At 41.9% G+C, this 18,704-nt stretch overlaps 1 protein-coding gene across 5 annotated transcripts in view; it reads left to right on the top strand.

The window, feature by feature from the left end:
- The window catches only part of LOC309717018 (PC3-like endoprotease variant B), a 232,501-nt gene extending 217,693 nt beyond the window's left edge, over positions 1-14,808 (top strand). For 4 of the 5 annotated variants that reach the window (XM_082551213.1, XM_082551215.1, XM_082551214.1 and 1 more), the window contains exons 17-20: positions 2,362-2,485; positions 7,288-7,457; positions 10,986-11,048; positions 11,523-14,807. In XM_082551213.1, the coding sequence (XP_082407339.1) occupies positions 2,362-2,485; positions 7,288-7,457; positions 10,986-11,048; positions 11,523-11,684 (519 nt within the window). In that variant the 3' untranslated portion in view covers positions 11,685-14,807. Of the gene's footprint in view, positions 1-2,361; positions 2,486-7,287; positions 7,458-10,985; positions 11,049-11,522 lie in introns of all 5 variants that reach the window. The other variant, XM_082551216.1, reaches the window with a different exon arrangement.
- Positions 14,809-18,704: the final 3,896 nt, after the last annotated feature.

Raw genomic sequence — 18,704 nt, 5'->3', positions numbered from 1 at the left:
ACACACACACACACACACACACACACACACACACACACACAAACACTGCGTAGAATATACAGGCAGAGAGGCAGACTGGACAGTTTCTTTTAATTATCTGTGGGCTGAGCTACAGAAAAGATTTCGTTTTTCCATTTTTTATCCAAATACTGTCCTGATTTATGAATAAAATAATGATTTGATGTAATTGAAAGTGGAAGTCAGAGAACTGACATGACAGAGTGAAAAAGATATTTTTCACCACCCTTTGTAGCCATAACTTGAAGTCATAGTTTTCCGTATGACTTTATCAGTCTCTCACATTGTTGTTGAAGACTTCACTCTTCTTTGCAGCATTGCTTCAGTTCATTGAATTTTGCAGGCATTCGTTTATGCACAGATCTGTTAAGGTCCTGCCAGGCATTTTAGTCGGGTTAAGGCTGGACTTTGACTGCGCCATTGCAACTCTGTTGCTGTTGTAGATTTGCCGGTGCACTTGTGATCCTTGTCCGGTTACTTGACCACATATGGGACAAGCTTTAGCTGTCAGACAGATGGCCTCATGATTAAATCTAGATCTAGGTCTGTATGGCAGTAGTCGACAGTTGGTTGACCAAATGACTGCAAGGTATCCAGGTCCTGTGACTGAAAACGAGACCCAATCATCACACCTCCACCACCATGCTTGACAGTTGGACAAAACATCACATCAAACATCTCCATTTTGGTCTCGTCTGTCCAAAGGACATAGTTCCAAAAGTCTTGCGGTTTGTTCAGATTCAATTTTAAAAACTTAAGATGCGCTGCCATGTTTTGTTTTGCTTTTTAATAGAAAGAAGAAGCTCTTTCCTGGCAACCCTTTCAAACAGGCTATATTTGTTCAGCCTTTTTCTAATTGCAAGTCATGATTAGCATTTAACATGCTAAGTGAGCTCTGTAGAGTATGAGATGTAGCTTTTGGATCTTTTTGGACTTTCTCTGCGCATTGCACGGACTGATGCTGAGGTGAATTTCACTGACAGCTGTCTAGAATGTTTTCCACTAATGAATACTGTTTCTGTTTTTGGAATGGTGACTTCAGATTGTTAAAGAAAATGTTCTTATACCACTTGCCATATTGACAGGCAGCAACAGTTGCTTCTCTAAGATCACTGTTGAATGCTCTTGACCAGCTCTTGTAGGGATGAAGTTAATTTTTGCCTTGAAAATTACGGAATGATTCATCTTGTACCTTTGGAGATTACAGACCTCAACTTGCACTTTTGCTGCAACACGCTGCATTTGCTGCTGTGACAGTCAAAGGCTTTTCGTTGTAAATTAAAGGTCACAAGTCTTTTGTGTTGTTGTGTACAAGTTTTAAGTACTAAGTCATCAGATTGAGCTGTCACATGATCTCACCCCCACCCACCTCTAGCCAAAAACATCCCTCAAAACAGCTGAACAGTTGGCATGTCGATACTCTTTGTGGTTGTTTAGAGTAAATGAATAACTTCTGTCCTTCACTTAAACTCTTAAACTCAATTAAAAAATAATAAATAAATAAACTAAAAACTGTGGATGTGAAATTCTGGGCTGAGACTGATGCTTACAGTAACAGTATTCCTTATTCCTTCTTTCCAGAAGATATCTTCATTATAAAAAACACATTACTGAATATCCATCCACATTATACACTCAAGGTTGCCATCGAGTTTATTTTTGTATTGTTGTATGAAGACTTTATGATTTTGTAATCTACACTTTGGTTTTAACACATAAGCTCTTCCTGCCTTAAAAATGTGGGTTGATTAAACAAAGTAAGAAGCGTTAGTTCACAGTTTTTATGCTTTAATAAATGTAAAAGTAACGGACAGAGACTCTGGGGAGTTTTATCTCTGTAACAATGCATGCTGGGAAGTCTGCTACTATGTTTATTCTCTTTCTTAACCTCTTGAGACCAGAGCTTCTGTTGGGACGCATGTGCAAAATCCGATGTAAGCATCTGGGATTAATTCAGCTGATATGAACTAAAGTTAGATATTTAAATTATGCCAGAATGGATCGGTGTATTCCACTAAATTCCTGCATGATAATTTACGATCAAAATCCATTTCATGTTTATGTATACCATTACTTCATCACCTTTTTATAAGAGAAGTCTGGCGCTTTCCTAAAAAAAACTTTTTCCATCATGAAAAGGTTCATCCAATAGTTTACTGTAAGATAAATTCTCAGTTTAACGATTACATGCTTTATTCACATACTGCCAGATCTTCTCATTCTTTGCCTTTGGTTTTAGTATTGCTGTGTTTGGACATTTTCACATAAAATATTGATTGACTTGTTGATCGATTGATCGGTTTTTTGGTGAAATGGTGTCTTTGTCATGGTGATTGTTTCCAGGTGACTGACCGCAAGGGCACAGTGAGGAGCTGCGCGAGGCCAAGTGAAGAGGAGGCAGCCGGAGCTCTACACAGCGTTACACTCATCCTCTATGGCACCTACCACCCACACAGGACCACGCACGGTATGTGAAAACGGCAACCGGTACACTCTGAGGTGGGCACGGAGGCTGAGTTACTGTAGAGGTGTGACATGTGTGCTGGACGTACTGCAAACGATGCACAGAGTTAATATAAAAAACAGGACAAGGAAAAAATAATACACGAGCTAATTAAACAATAGAAATCTGAAAATAGATATAACATGTGCTATCCTTATTATTCCAAGTTTCCTACAACCATCCACTCCCACCACCACCTGCCATCCCTGCTCGTGTGGCTGAGGCACCGCAGTCAGAGGAAGTCAGTGGACTGACCACAGGGACTATGATGTGTAATTACAGCGTGACCCCTGGCTGCCCCTTCTCAATCCCACCCGTTCCTCCACAGTGTGTGTCAGCTTCCCTGTTGCACACAACTTACACACACACACACACACACACACACACACACACACACACACACACACACACACACACACACACACACACATCTTGTTAGCCACACACAGCATAAAGCCACAGCGCCTTCCTCTGTGTCCCTGTCGGGGGTTTCAGGTTTGTTAGACTCACCGAGGCATGCTGGGAGAGAGAGACGTACCCAGACTTTCTTGTTGATCTCTGTCAACAGGGGTTCACACTGGTCATGGAGGTCCTGGAATATCACTTTTTACTGATAGTCAGGCAAAGTCAGGAACCTTAACCAAAGTGCTGTCAAAGTTTAGATTTATTTTAGATTTATTTTTTTCCTCGCATTACATCCCTGTTTCAGCCCAAATTAGGAAGAAGGTGTGTTTTTAGGACATAAAAGTACTCAAGCTCAGTTATGGAAAAGTCATGGAATTTCACCCGAGGGCCGCAGTGGGTATCTCCTCTCTTTTTCTGTGTGTGTGTGTCTTGCTCCGTTGCTCACTCGTCTCTTTCTGTCAAGATGCTGATCTCTCTGTTGAGAAATCAATGGCTCCCCCCCTCTTCCCTCCTCCCTCTCTCTTCATCCATCCATGTATCCCTCCCCATGCTCCTGGATCTAACCCAAGTTCAAGCTGTTAGTCAATCTGCTGTCCACACACACACTCACTTCATTCACAGGTTCTTACAGTGTTGCTATTCCTCAGTCGTATCCCCAGTGACATCATTCTGTAGTGGGCCAGTTAGCCACACTGTGCCCTGAGCATCACCCTCAGTCATGACTTTGGATGATTCTAATTTCCAGACTAGCTTGTATTACGCTGTGTGCAGAATAGATTAGAGTGCGTTTTCATATTTTTTATAAATAGCTTTCCAAATCTGTCTGCTAAATATGAAGTTTGTCATAGAAACAGTAAACTTAAACTTAGTAAGATATGAATTTGTATGTTTCAGACTTGATTGTACTTAATATGTGTACTTTTTAAAGTAATTAATGAGTTCCCTGTAGAAAGTGATATGTTACACTATTACATCATCACAATACTGACTGCAAAGTTGATGAAAACTAGCTGCACAAGAAAATTATCATTGAAACAGCACTTCAACTGTAGATTTGTCCCAAAAATGTCTCTCCTCTGCGTGATCCTATAAGCCTGTTGATCTCTGCTTTTTGTTACCTTTTAAAAATTAATCTTTGGCAGATGGCATCAGCATCACCCTGGGTCATGTGGTCTTTAGCTGCTATGTTTGTGTTAGTGTATAACAGACTTCTGCAGATTTTAAATGCCTTTAAGTCAGCGTCACTACTACCTAGGCTTGTTACTTTTTACAGGGAGGGATTTGCTCTTGTTCTGACACAGAAGAATTATTTAGGTTGCATGCTGATGATGGGTGAAACCATGGCTCACATTTGGCATTCTCACTCATCCTGAACATGTATGGATGGAGTTTGAAGACACAAAATGTGTCTGATTTCTTGGAACGATAAAATAACAAATCTTTATGCCACTCACAGAAAAAGAATATCAGAAGCAAGGCCCAATAGCAAACAGGACCATTGTGGAAAGGTTATTTCACTCTTAGTTAATGATGATGATAATTATAGCAACTTACTGATGATTTTGAGATCCCTGGTGTCATAAAGAATGTGCAAGAAGTGATTAAGATGAACAGATTTGGGTCACAAATGATTTCTGTTACTTACTTACAGCGCGTACCCTTAAATATACCGAGCTACATTTGCTAGACAGAAGCTGTGCTATTTATAGTGGTGGCAGTACTGTAATGGACATGTTGGGAAGTGCTGTTGCTGTTCATCACATATTTAGTGAATAAGCATTTCACTTAAATTGTTCTCTGCCGTCGTCCTCCGTGTCTGTTTGATGCTGGTTAGCCTGCGGATGCCTCCAGATGAGCTTCACATTAATGATGTGTAGAATGAAGCCAGTCTGGTCAGTCTTTGTGATGCGGCTGTGTCTCTGCTGGCGTTTGTGAGGGGAAACCGCCTCTGTATGTGCGCCTGTGCCTCTGTGTGTGTTTGTTTGGTGGCTGTGCAGCAAGTGAAGGTAAATTGCTGTGATTATGTGGCAGTAATTGAACAGGGATGGTGTGCTTAATTGAGTTGTTGTTTCTTGATGTTTCTCTGTAGTAGCAGGAACCACCGAGCTGACAGGTGCCTCGTCTCGTCTCGCCTCGCCGGGATGAGGGCTTTTTTTTTCCTTCCATACTATAGGCTTTGTTGTGTCTTCTTTAAAAAATATGTGTGTGTGCATTTGTGTGTTTGTGTTTAAATGTTCAAGCAGGTAGAAGAAATTATGGGGTTTGTGAGATGGTTCTGTGAGCTTCTACAGGTTATTTACATAATATTTGTACAGATTTATGGCTTTAAATGTATGCCTCTGTATATGAGTCTGTGCATGCGTGTCTTTCATGTATGGGCTCTATGGAAGAGGGATGGTGTGCATGCATCCTTGTTTCTTTGCATGTGCTGATTCTGTGTGTGCATGTAGCTCTATCTGATCTGCCTCCTGGGCTCTGTGGCCCAAATCAAATGGTAGGAAACATCAATTTCACCATTCCGTTTTCCTCCTCCCCCTTCCTCTCCTCCTATCTCCTTGTATAATTTCTCCTCTCTTCTTCCCTTCCTCCCCCCTCTTCAGCCTCTCCTTCTCTCCTCCCCTTTTCGATGTCTTTCTCTCTGCGGAAGTGTGATTACGTTGCTCCTCTGAGCACCAGTGATCTGAGGGTTCAGCATGTTTATATGTGTGCGCGTGTGCGTGTGTGCACGCGTGCTTGGTGACTGCTTGGTGATCTGAGCAGCCCGGCGCTGGGTATTGTGCAGTGCAATTCACGGACGATGTCTCCAGATGAATGCCTCCATTCACAATTACAGCCTCTCCATTAGCTGCAGCCCTCACCGCCTTGTTGTTGTCTTTTCTTCCTTCGCTGCAAAAGGGAAAAAAAAAAAAGAAAAAGCAATTAAAGCAGGACAAAAACAAGCTAGAAGAACACAAGTGATGTACCTGGAAGAGAAAAAAAACAGCAAAGGCAGGGGGAGTTGGGAGTGTTTGAGAGGTGGGGGGCTGATTCTTCAGTCGGGATTCACACTACACACTATCTCTGTTTTATTCTCAAGGAAAGCTTGTGGATTTATTTGAACATTTGTGCATGAACTCAGTCCCCTCAACTACAAATACTCTGTCAGATATATATTTTTCATTTTGCTGTTTGTGCTGTAAGTGACTCTGTCCTGCAGTTTCATCCTTACAGGGATCTTTTAATACACAGAAAGCTGAGAAGCATCCTCTAAGTTGAGGACAGACTAGTGCTTTTTATGTGTGTGTGCCTCTATTACTACAATATTATACTCTGTAATATGATAGAATACATGCTTCCTGCTTTTTTTCTTTCTTTTTTTAATTCTGCAAAATGATTCTTACACATTCTTTGATATTATTAATGCAAGGAACAGATGGATATGTTGTGTCACTGCGCTTACTTATTCTAACTAAAGAGGATGATGTCAGTGAGATAAATGGAAAGGCTGGATTGCATCTTCATGCAGGGAATCCCTTTTGAAGGGTAGACAGTTTGAGTCTGACACTGAAATGGCAGAGTCTGCCGCTAACAATGAAAACTCCTGCATGACTCTCTTGGCTCACAGTGACCCCTTGGTGGGGTGAAGGCAGTGAGTCTGTGTTGCAGTATCTCACCGAAAACAAAAAAGTACTGTAAATTTTCTTGTTGAGTAACAGAAGTATAAATTCAAAAATCTGGTTTTAAATCAGCTGCTGCTGATTTTAATATCAATCTAAATAAGGGCTCTTTGGAAGAACAAGAACTCCTCCTGCAAGTAAAACCCTGCATATAAAAATATTGCACAACAATGGATGAAAATAACAGTTTGTAAACTGTAACAAAACAGGATTGACTCGATAAAATCTTCTGATGTATGTGCAAAATGAAATTGCAAGGCAAATATCACCCAATATTATTTTAGCAAAACTGCCTGAATAACATTTTTCTGCTACTAACCTCAGAAATGGTAAATGGACTGGTTCTTATATAGCGCTTTTCTACTCTATCTGAGCACTCGAAGCGCTTTATACAACTTTTTCATTCACCCAATCACAATTTTCTAGGTTTTCAGTGCTACCTAACTAGCATTCATACACATTCACACTCCGATGAATGCATCCTTGGGCAAGATATTTGGCATGCAGACTGGAGCACTTAGTAGGTGACCCGCTCTACTACCTGAGCTAGAGCCACTCCAGCACACTTTATGTATTTACAGACCACAGAACCGTTCCTGTCTTATTTTAAAAATGAAATAGAAACATGTTTGGCATGTACTGTAGATAGAAACATAGGTAGTGAGGCATACAGCAATCTAATTGTGCTTCTATTTTTAACTTCAGAGGGACCCCTGCAGAGTGTTGTGTCCATGGGGTTGAATCACCCTATCCCTCATGGGTGGTTGTTCCAGAGGGACCAGTCCCCTCCTATGGACCTGCTGCAGTGGATCTACCAAATGGAGAGGGAGAAGAAGGTGCGAGCTGCTGATATCGCCATGTCACTAAGAGGAAAGGTACAGTATGGCGCACAGAGCTGGAACACAGACTCTCCACACATCACAGGCACCATGATTTACTGTTCCAATAAATCACTTGCGTCGCCTAATTTCCTATGGATTTCAATTTCCCCCTGGACATATCTGCATTGATCAACTTCAGGTATAAGGATGTGCCAGGCGTCGCTCACTGTGACACTGAAGAATGGCTCACAGATCTCTGTCAAGGGTGTTTCTGTGTGTGTGTGTGTGTGTGTGTGTGTGTGTGTGTGTGTGTGTGTGTGTGTGTGTGTGTGTGTGCGTGTGTGTGTGCGTGTGCGTGTGTGTGTGTGTGTGTGGATAGGGGGTAGAGCCGTGGGATTTGTGCACATGCAGCATTTCTATTGAGCGCCGTCGTCGTCACTGTCGAGGCTTTAGGATACAAATCCTTGAGTGTGAGTAATAACATCTGAAAATGTCAGAATCATACAGGCAGAGATAAGGATCAGACAGTTGAATCGGGACTCCAGATATTGTTATTCCCATCATATCTGCTCGTAGTCTAGGCCTGATTATGAGGAACAATTAAATATCATTCTGGCTTCTCCAACAGTTGTTACTGCAGAAAAAACACCAGGGTATAACGCTCCTTAGAAAATTAGACGACATTTTGCGGTCTACTTAATCATTGCTCCAGCCCCAGCGTTTGAGCTGAAACAAATTCACAAGCCCCTGTCACTGTCCTTTATGCTGCATTATCAGGCCAATTACAGCCTTGACAGAAGTGTGCCGCCGGACGACAGGTAGCTGTTTGCATGCACACATTGCTGCCCGACGTGTCCTTGCAGGGGTACACGGTCCCCGGGCCTGTAGATGAGTTTTGAGCCGGTGTTAGGAGGCAACGGCAAGGCCTGACAACGTCTTTACCCCGAGTTCCTCCCCTAGAGGCAGATCTGAATGGATTGCAGAGGCAAGGAGGAGAAATAAATTGGAGAAAAGGATAAATCGATGCTTGGCGGAGAGGCAAACAGACCTTCCAACCCCCGGCCCAGAGACACACACACACATGCACGCACACACACACGCACACTCGTACCACAGCGTGGCTTTTTTTCCTTGGGCTGTATTGGATTGGTATGCAGAGCTGAGGAGAGAGACGCTCAGAAAAAGACTTGGCCTACAAATGATGTCCTTTGTTTGATCCATTAGGTTGGGGGGGGGATTGGTTGGTTGGGGGTGGATGGGGAGGGTCGTCCCACGGAAGACGGTGGAAGGGCTGGGAAACAAACGTCTCTGTCTGTGAGCCTCTCCCTCTCTCTACTCACCAGCATCTTCTCATCTCAGAGAAGAGAGAAAGATCAGCTCGAGGAAAAGCTAGTTGTCGTCTGTCTGCGGTGATGTGTTGGAGGGCAGAAAGGATGCAGTGTAGGTGTGTGCGCCTATTCGCTTGAATATGCTAAATTTACCAATCTGAAGCTTTTCATCTGGAGGTTGTTTTTATTCTTTTTTTTGTGGTCGTGGATTTTTCTATTTGTTCATCGTAGTTGTCGTCCTTGCTCTTGGATAACAGTAACACTGTGTTCACCACCATCATTTCTGATCTGAACTGGGAACTCTGTGACACAATTACAAAACAAACAGTCTGACAGATATCTTTGGGTTTTCATTTTAATATGTATATATTTTTTTTTAAATAAAGCAATCAAGGTTGATGCCAAAAAATTTTTTGTTAATTGAACAATGAATGATGTTAATACACAGCAAACAACATAAACCCGAAGTTGCTGTTGCTGTTGAATCGTATTACCTCTGCCAACAGGTAATGTGATCGGTTGAGTTGGTCTGTTTTCACGCAAAGTTATTGCAATTTTATTTTTTTGTTTGGTGTTGTCAAGAAAATATCACAATCTGGTCTCTGTTCTAAGTTCTTACTTTGGAACGGGTTTTAGCCTTAGCTGAGGTTTGCAGCATCACACTGCGCTTGTGTGATAAGTTATCAAGGCATATAAATACTGCAAGACTGTAATATAACATGGCAGTGCAGAGAGAAACACTCTGATGTAAGAAACAGCATCATGAGTTTGGACTGGGTGCTTCATTTGTTTTCACCCATGTTAGCAGCATAGCGGTATGAGCTGAAAGGTCAGTAGGGCTGGGAGTCAGTCCACTGCTTTGATCCAGACCCCAAAAATATATGCGATCAACTACAGGACGGATTGATGATGATTATGTGCCGAAATGTTTGTATTCTGTCTGTTTTTCTATAGCATTATCATCAAGCCAATAATTTAAGGTGGCAGGTTCACAAACAATAACCTACAGTAGAAAATTAGCCATATTCCCGTTAGCCTCATTTGTGCTTAGCAAATGTTAACGAATTAGCATGCTAACAGCGCAAACTTAAAAAGCAGGTGTTCTCCTTTCTGAAACCCATGTAAGTTGCAGCAAGTTTCCATCAAGCCTTCATATTTAATATTATGAATGGATCTGCGTGTATGAGAGGCTCTTTGATGCCCACTACTTAGAGCATCAGGCCAACATAACTCTAAAAACCGATTCATAAGATGCTCTCAAATCCAAACTTCAACCTCCTTCCAGTTATTTATGCATCCATTTTGCTCCATCACCCCTACTCTGGTCTGTACTCTACGCTATTTCTGACTCTTTTTGGGAGGCATGCATTTTTCTGAGCTCTCCACCAAGCAACGGCACACAACGCCATTTATTTTAGCTTGGGAGTTCTCTTTTCACTCCGTGTCTTTTTATAGTTTTGTCGTTCATACTGTACTCCCCGCTGTGCTTCTATTTTCATGAATGCTGTGAGAAATAATTGAAAGCACCGTGTATGGTGCCGTCTGTTGCAGCGCTCCCACTTCCTCATGCCTTGTAAATACTGTATCACTAAAACCCCCGCTGTAAGCTGCCGGCTCGGGATTCCTCACAACTCTGAGACGTCAACACTCACTGAAAACTTGAGCCAAGATCAAATCGTAACCAGAGCCTGAACGTTGCTCCTGTGGACAGAGCCAGCGTTTGATTGATTTCAAATTCAGCTGTTTGTCCTTGCCTTTTTTCTTGCAAAAACAGAGTTGAATTGGATTCCTCTGAACAGCTCGTGGCCCATTTCCTCTGTGTGTTTTCTCAGCTTTTTGACTTCCATAAGGAGGGGGAAAAGGATGTCAAAGGAGTCGCGACTCCTGCTGCAAGTGGTGGTGGTGAGAAGTGCAGCAGATGGAAGCCCACAAGGAGCCTTAACAAGAATAAATAACGTACCATAGCTACTAAAAATAAAATATTGCTTATTAGAAATTAGAGTTTCTCTACTGGTTTTGCACATGAATGCAGCTTGCTAGTGTAGCCGAGTGCTGCTCAGCCTGTAAAGACATTGGTGTCACGGTGAGGAATAACTTTAAGAAGCTGAAAAATATGGTTCATTACCAGGTTGGAAGAAATCTGCATTATGGGAAATGCAGGAATCAGTGTATTTTCGCTTCCCTCACACAACAGAGCCATATTTTGTACATATTTTGTTTGTCTTTAACATGAAACATCTGTTTCATTAACCAGATGGGAAAAACTCGAGGAGACAGACCGGTTAAGTCGAGCCTGACATCTAGTTTGGCTTTCAAGGTAAGCTGCAACCCCCACCAGTCCTAAAACACAGGTTATTTTTATAGTTTGGGTTTTTTGTGCTTTTTCTGTTAGGGGGGGTGAAGACTGAGGAGTGGAATAGATGAAGGGAAAATGATTTGATTTAATGAATTCGAGGAATGTGAGTTTGCACGCTAGACACATGGCACTCTGCCCATTTGGCCACCAGAATGCTTTATTTTTTTTTTTCATAATAGATATGTGGTTGGTCTTTTTGTTTTTGTTTTTGTTTGTTTTTTAACAGCTGAAACAATTATTTAATTGAATTGGCAACTATTGTGATATTCAGTTAATTAATTAAAGAGATTTTTCCCTATTGAAATGTAACCCACTCAGGTACAGCGTTTTCGATTGTAGGAGAATTTTCATATTATAAAATTACCCAATAAGTGAACTGAAGAGCAAAATCAGACCCTAGACTGCTATCTTATGACTATTTACACTGTCCCACAGATACTTGACACACATGTTGCCCAGAAAACAAGACCTACTGTTGAGAGGGAGCCTCCTGAAACCGAGACCTTCGGGGACGACGCGGATGAGGAGCGCAGGTCCTTGCCCTCACAGAAGATCCAGGATGTCGGCACAATCAAGCGTTTTAGATCCAACAGATGACGGATCTGTGAGCAGAAAGGCATGAGAGGGGGCGGGGCAGAGGGAAGGGAGTTAAAAACACAACCATGAACCATAGTTTCGTAAAGACTGTAGTTTTCCACAGTGCAGAAAAGCCAGTTAATCATGAATCAAGTCAGCGTACTGTATTTTGACTTTGTGGCCTCGGTATCAGCAAAGATGACTTATTGTAGGTCGGCTTTGAAACCCACTTTCTCGCCTACACAAACCCCAAAACCCTGTTTCTGAAAAACAAATAGCTCCAGCAGCGCTCGTCTCCGCCCCCCAACCCCCGATCCCACTCCTGGTTTGCCTTCGGAAGTAGCAAAGGTTAGTGGAAGATATGTTTGTCTTTTTCCACTTCAATGAAGGGTGAATTCAGCTCCGTGCAATAAGAAATGGATTACCCCGTTCATTAAAGGGGGCTGCGTCACTCCTCATTGAGTTGGACAAATAACAAATTAATTCCTAGCCGCCTAATTTCTCTCTGTTCTCCACTGAATTCCCAATAACGTCGAATTACTGATCACAGCCATGTGAGCTCTCTCAACTTTCTATCAGTTCATTAAAATTTTTGCCACAGTGGAGATACTGCTGAGGAGGATCTCTTCCTTTTTTCTTTTTTCTTTTTTTCCCATGCATGCTTCCTTTAACACCACAAGCTGTATACAAACAGAAAGCAAGTGAAGTGTTAATATTAGGAGATTAAAAAGACCAGGAAGCGTTACAGAGAAAGTTACTTTCACCCCGGGCGGTAAACTTTTTTTTTTCTTTGCCAGTCTAGTGCAGGTCTGTTGGTGGAGGTGTTTTGTAAAGTAGCAGTAGTGTATTGACAGGGCAGTATTGATGTTTCAATTAGAGCAGCGTTACATAGTGCTCCAGCATGGTAACACGGTGCGTCTTCTGCCATCTGCTCTGCCTCCACGTCTGACGAACGAGGCACGTGGGGCTAATCGAGCCGCACATGAGCGATGGGGCTGCGAGATCTTCCGCGCACACACTCGCGCGCGCACACACACACTTATCCTGTACACACGTCCTTATGCAGAAAAATAAGGGGGGAAGGACGATGGAGAGCTCCTCAGCCCTGCTGTTTAAACAGCCTTCAGAAAGCCTGTGATTCCTCGCTTCACATGTGCCACAGGAGAAGCCAGCAGGTTATTTCCCCGACAAGAAAACGGGCAAAAGCGCCAGATGCACAAGTTAAAAATCTTCAAAAAAAAAAAAAGAAGCTCATCTGATAGAAAGAACAAAAAATAAATAAATAAAAGAGAGAGAGAGATCAGCTTCTGCCAGGTTTTCTCGTGCTGGGACAGCCTGAAATAACAGTGTGTATTATGCCTGGCATTATTGCCTGCCAAACCACACGAATCAAAGACCTCATTGTGTGGATTACCTCGTTAATCTGTTGATGCCATTGACTAGTATTGCAGGTGCTAATGTGCCAGGTTTTTTTTCCTCCTCTTTCCTCCTCTCTTCTCTTATTGGGGAGGTGTAGCGTTAGGTTTGTAATCTGTTTTAAATGCTTTCTGGGGAATGAGACGCACTGAAAGCCAGCCAAGAGAGCTCTGCTATCATGGAGCGCTTTCTCTTAATACAGCACACAGAGGGGGACAGACTGACTGAGGCTGTGGCGCCTGTGCCAACGGGGACGAGCTAGCGAGCTACACGCCCCACGCCACTTGTTGAAATATATGACTGCATGAATAATGAAAGAGGAAGAGGGAAGTGGTATTGCTAGAGCAGTCCCACAATGACATCCATCACAGGAATGCCTCATTGCTCCTCTTCTTCTGTTTCCTCCTGCAAAAAGAAAAAAAAAAGGAGCTCCAACTTGTGTCTCTTTGGAGACGCTAACGGGAGCTGAGCTCAGTTGCCTGCCCGAGCTGATAGACTTTAGAGGTGAAACCAGAAAGAGAGGAAGATAAAGAGGCAGAGAGAGAGAAAGACAGAGGGAAAGGGGACAGAAAGAGAGGTAATCCTTGCTTTTTTTTTCAGCTCCCCGGGGTGGTCTCTTCATCCAAGGCCTCAAAGAGGGACAGAATACACGTCCCTGCTACAATGAAGGGGACCCACAGGGGATGTTGCTATCAGTGTGTGTGTGTGTGGTGGGGGTGCAGCTTTAAGCAGGCCTTTGAGTGGCCTAATTGCATTGGAATACAGCAGTCTGAGAGCTGGCTCAGATCACGGCGGGCTGCTGGAGGGGTGAGCGCCCGCACCTCGACAGCCACACTCAGCAAAAGAGCCCCGGCACAAAGCACACAATTAATGCTGTCCCTCTCGTTAACTCTCTCCCCACTTTTTGTCCTCTCCTACTTTTCTCTCATTCTCCTCCTCCTCACCCCCATACCTTCGTCTCTCGCTCTCCTCTCCCTCTCTCGCTCCTCCCTCCCGCCTCAGTATGTCGTCACTCACCCACTGTATTAATCCTCCCATACAGCCTGTCAGTCTCCCTCGTCTTTGATGCACACAACAATTACAGTAAGGATGAAAGGCGTGGGTCGGCTCTCGTTATGCAAGATTCGAAACGGGCCTTGGCGAGAATTATTGACATCCGAACAGCTAATCTGAAATAAAACTCTGTTATTACTTCGAAGGAAGTGATCTGTGCTCGCTGCATATATTTCTGGCTGTATATACTCAGGATTAGGGGATCTTATTTTATTGCATAAATTAAAAATAAGGCATGTACTTTATTTGTATTTAAATGAGCCCACACTGATTGTATTCTTCTGATCTGAAGGTTTTGTATCAGTTCTGCTATCAGCTAAAGTCAAGGCAGCTGATAAATGCAAAGTAAACAGATTTCCATTTCATCACGATTGTTCCCCAAAGATGACACCACGGTAGAGCAATAATGCTCCAGCGGGGACTGTTTGTATCTTTGCTGCATTAAACACAAAGCTGTTACAATCTAAATGTGCTTCATTGGATTTTATCTTTTACAAAGAAAGCCTGGATATCATACAGGAATCTAGAGGTGTATTATATTAGAGATAACCGTGATATTTAAAAAAAAAAGATATATCAATATTGTGCTAGTAATTCATAGGTGGTAATGCTGCAAATAATTGTTTTTTTGTTGTGTGTGCTTTAGTACAGTTATGTAAACATTTGTCCACTGGTATTTTGAGTTTGTTTCATTTAAACTATGAAAAGTCATAGATTATTTTCAATGATAACATTATTTACATTACTTTAAAAATATATTTTCTACAGATGTTACAGTATTGTTTCTATATTTTATTATAAATCATCAAACTAAATTCTAGTATTTTCTGATATTGATTAGACTTTTAAATACAAGGTAAAAAAAACGAATCAGATTTTCAAATATGAATATCTAGTGACTGTTTACGGCTTCTAAGGTAACCATATGAATCTTTTTGGATTTTGGACTGTCGGCTGGACAAAAATAAATGTTTATGACGGGAATTAAATTAATTTAATTTAGCAAGTTGTTCCACACATAAAGTTCAGCAGCTTCACTGAAGGTTTATTTTAGACTGAAATTTCACTGGAAAAAAAATTAAACAAAACAAGTTAACCTACTGGACACAAGATAACGCATCTGCATCACCAAGAAGCCTGTTTTCAGTGAATGGAGGCTTTCAAATCACATCACACCAAAACTGCATACTGAGTTGTGATTGGCTTTCAAAATGATGATGTCATGAATTGTTTTTTTATACTGTGCATGCATATGCAAGGCAGGTTTAAGGTGAGCACAGCCAAACCTAACCATACCTGTCAGCACATGGGTGTGAAAACCTTCCTACTGCACACACACACACACGCACACACACACACACACACCCACCCCACTGTGTTCTGGGCTGTTTGTGTTCTGGAAACTGATAAGTAAGTTTCATTAGTTAAGACTGTGAAAATAATCATGATTACAAATTTCTTTCTGAAAGGTCTGACACGTTAAGGTGCTGTATCCTCTCTCTGCAGTGGGCGGTGGACATACTTTTCATTACACGGGTTAATATAATCGTTCTTTGGCGTTCACAGACAGCGAAGAGTGATTGGGCCTCGCCTTCCTCTCTCCCCCAGTTTGGACCCCAATGTCCTCGTCTTTAAATAGGACTCAGCGGACTGAGATCGTGGAACAATCAGTGATTTAAAAAACATATCATACTCAACAAGCCCCTCCTTTGATTTTCTTCATTACACGAGCCGTGTCTTAATAAAATCAAATTATTTCCGCTCACAGGACGCTTTCTGGTGAGAAATTGGCAGAGGGATGTGAGCTGATGTATGGGGAGACAGTCGCCTAATTAGAGCGTTAGAAATTGAATCTTTACAGCACACGGGTCATATAATTATCCTACTGTTAATTTAACGCTTACATTCTCTACTGTTCATTTTTATTCCCTTAAATGCAGTTTGGCAGCGACCCTCACTGCGTCTCGGTGCATGAGAGGAAAGGCAGCGTGGCCCCTAACGCTGGCCCCTCTGTGTGATTGAATAACTACGGACCCTGCAGTCCAAATAACAAGGCTCGCATCATTTATGCATTGTTAAGCCACGTAATTGAAACGAGCCATAGTTTGCATATTACGCCATTAAAATAATGTGCTTTGCGTTTCTCCCAACACGACTATTTAAGCCTGTGTGGCGATGTGGTAATTCCTTGAATTACAGCCTAATTACCACAATGTTCTTTTGATTTGGCCGATTTCAATGTTACACCACAATAATGTTCAATATTACCAGAATGAATTACTGAGCCGTGCCTGGAAACTTTTTCCTGGTATGACTTAAATCCTGGCCTCTTCATGTGCTGTCGGTGCAGCTGGATTCACTCCTATGAAAGATTATTAGCCTCTGAAATGAGATCCATTAAAGGCCCAATCAGTAATACTTAATTGAAGAGCCCGAGTGATACATGGAATACGAGGATTTTGCGTGTGTTTTTGCTGTTCATCATCACTCGCTTTATGCTGCTGCGTATTACTGATGTAAACAGACCATCAGAAAGCATTGTAGCAGTTGTCCACTGTTTATCTCCGCAATGAATCAGGGCTGATGGCAGTTTTCTTTCTTTTTGAAAGTTTGCTGACAAAACATGTATTTACTATACAGCTAACAGTCTCAAATGTATTCTAAGTTGGTTACGTTACTTGTCTTTTGTTCATATTTTGTGGCATAAAAGATCAGAAATGAGAATTTTGGCCACTTAAGCGACATCAAAGCGCAAAGAAAAAGTTGTAGTACAACTTAAATCAGCATATGAATTGAAACTGCAATTCAGGTCATAGAGAAGCGACATTTTGCAATTAGCACTTGCTCTTTGTTGGATGGCCCTGCATTGTTCCCAGACCTTTGTCTATATACACGACATGTGTTCCTGTGTGAACTTTTTGAATAAATTAACATCACTAATAATGATTTGTGAGCGTGAATATTCACCATTTGTGTTTTCGTTGCACGGCTAGAATTTTTTTTTTTTTTTTTTGGGAGGGGGGGGGTGAAAAGTATTTCTTTGATAATTGCTTTTTTATTGCCTCTTAATTTTACTGCAGGTCCAAAGTTATTAAATAAAATGTTTAATTACAGTTTGAGTCATTTGCATACTTTGAAAGTTATAAATTGTGGATATTGAAGAACTGCCTGCGTTGATTTATAGGTTTAATTTGTGGCCAGTATGTATGACTTTATTTCTGGTGGACTGAATTGTTGTAGGCCATAGACTAACCAAAGGTACTGTTAATTGCACACATGCAGCAGGAATCATTAATGTCTTCTAACATGCAGAATTACTGCCTCAGAAGTTAGAAAGTTAAACATGTGCCTCTGCCAGTGAAAAATGTCCAAGATGTGTTTGTCATTTTTTTCACAGTTTGCTTTCTCTCAGCGGAGTGTGAGGAGCAGCTTTTAGGACAGACATAATCTCTCTCATCTTTTTTTTTTTTTTTTTTGCTTTTTCTAGCCCTTTCTCCCTCTCAGGGCCCTGTGCTCTTTACTCCTCCCTCCTTTATCCCTGCAAAAGCTTTGTCCCCGCAGTAGAGAGCCTCTCTAAATAGAGGCCTTTAGATAGTCCGGGAACAGGGGTGGGGGAGAGCTGCAGCGATGCAACTGCTGTTGTTTCATTTACCTCTCCCTATGGCAACCAGCAGCAGTTGGCCAGGAATGTCCCCTCTCTGGACAAAGTCCTGGTCCCCGAAGCTGACACTGGAGGGTTGGGGGGGGGACAGCTGAGACAGGATGGAAACCTGCCCTCCCTGCTCTGGACTAGAGGCCTGAGTTTGGACTTAATCCTCCTCTTCACTTCTTTCTAGTTTCACTTTAGTGGATGACGAGCAACCAGAGAAGGTGTTCACACAATATTAACTCTGTAATCGTTCTATATAAGACCTGAAAATAATTTTGAAATCTCTTTTAGTGAAGTGAATAAGCCTTCAGTACAGTTGCACCATGCTCTAATGGCCCCATATACAGGTTCTTTACAGTGTTGTAAACAGCCATTTAGTCCCTCATAATATCCTTTAAACTGCATGTAATAAGGGCACACTGGATAGAGTTTTATGTCTCTCTTTTTTTTAATCACTAAACTTTGCAAGTCCTCCATGCTATATATGTATAGAGAGAGAAAGCCATAACTTCAACTGGGAGGGGGCTTCCTTCTTTTTATCAGCATGTAGCCTCTCCCACCAAGACAGACTTGTAAAACTCACTTTACAGCCTAGTTGGACACAAAAGTTGATCTGTTTACTTTATGGGCTGTTAAAAGTTTTAAAGTCAAGACAGCTGACCGACATCTACATTTACAAGCCTTCGGTGAAGGGAAAAAATATACTAGTTTACACTTTTACAGGAAAGCGTCAGTGTTTGAGGAAGTGCAGCTTGAATAGCCGATGCTTTTAAAGATCCCAGTCCCCATTACCAGCTGCAAAAATCACCTGAGACTGATGCCAGCTAATGGCACACACCTCAGTTTAAGCAGAGCGCAATGTTTTTACCTGAAGACTTTAAATACATTTCAGTCTGCATGGCAGCAAATGTTCAAAAGTTTGT

This window comes from Aulonocara stuartgranti, assembly GCF_965226115.1.
Source record: "Aulonocara stuartgranti genome assembly, chromosome: 11".
Lineage (NCBI taxonomy): Eukaryota > Metazoa > Chordata > Actinopteri > Cichliformes > Cichlidae > Aulonocara > Aulonocara stuartgranti.
The sequence above is the reverse complement of the archived record's forward strand: the minus strand, read 5'-3'. Positions and strand labels throughout refer to the sequence as shown.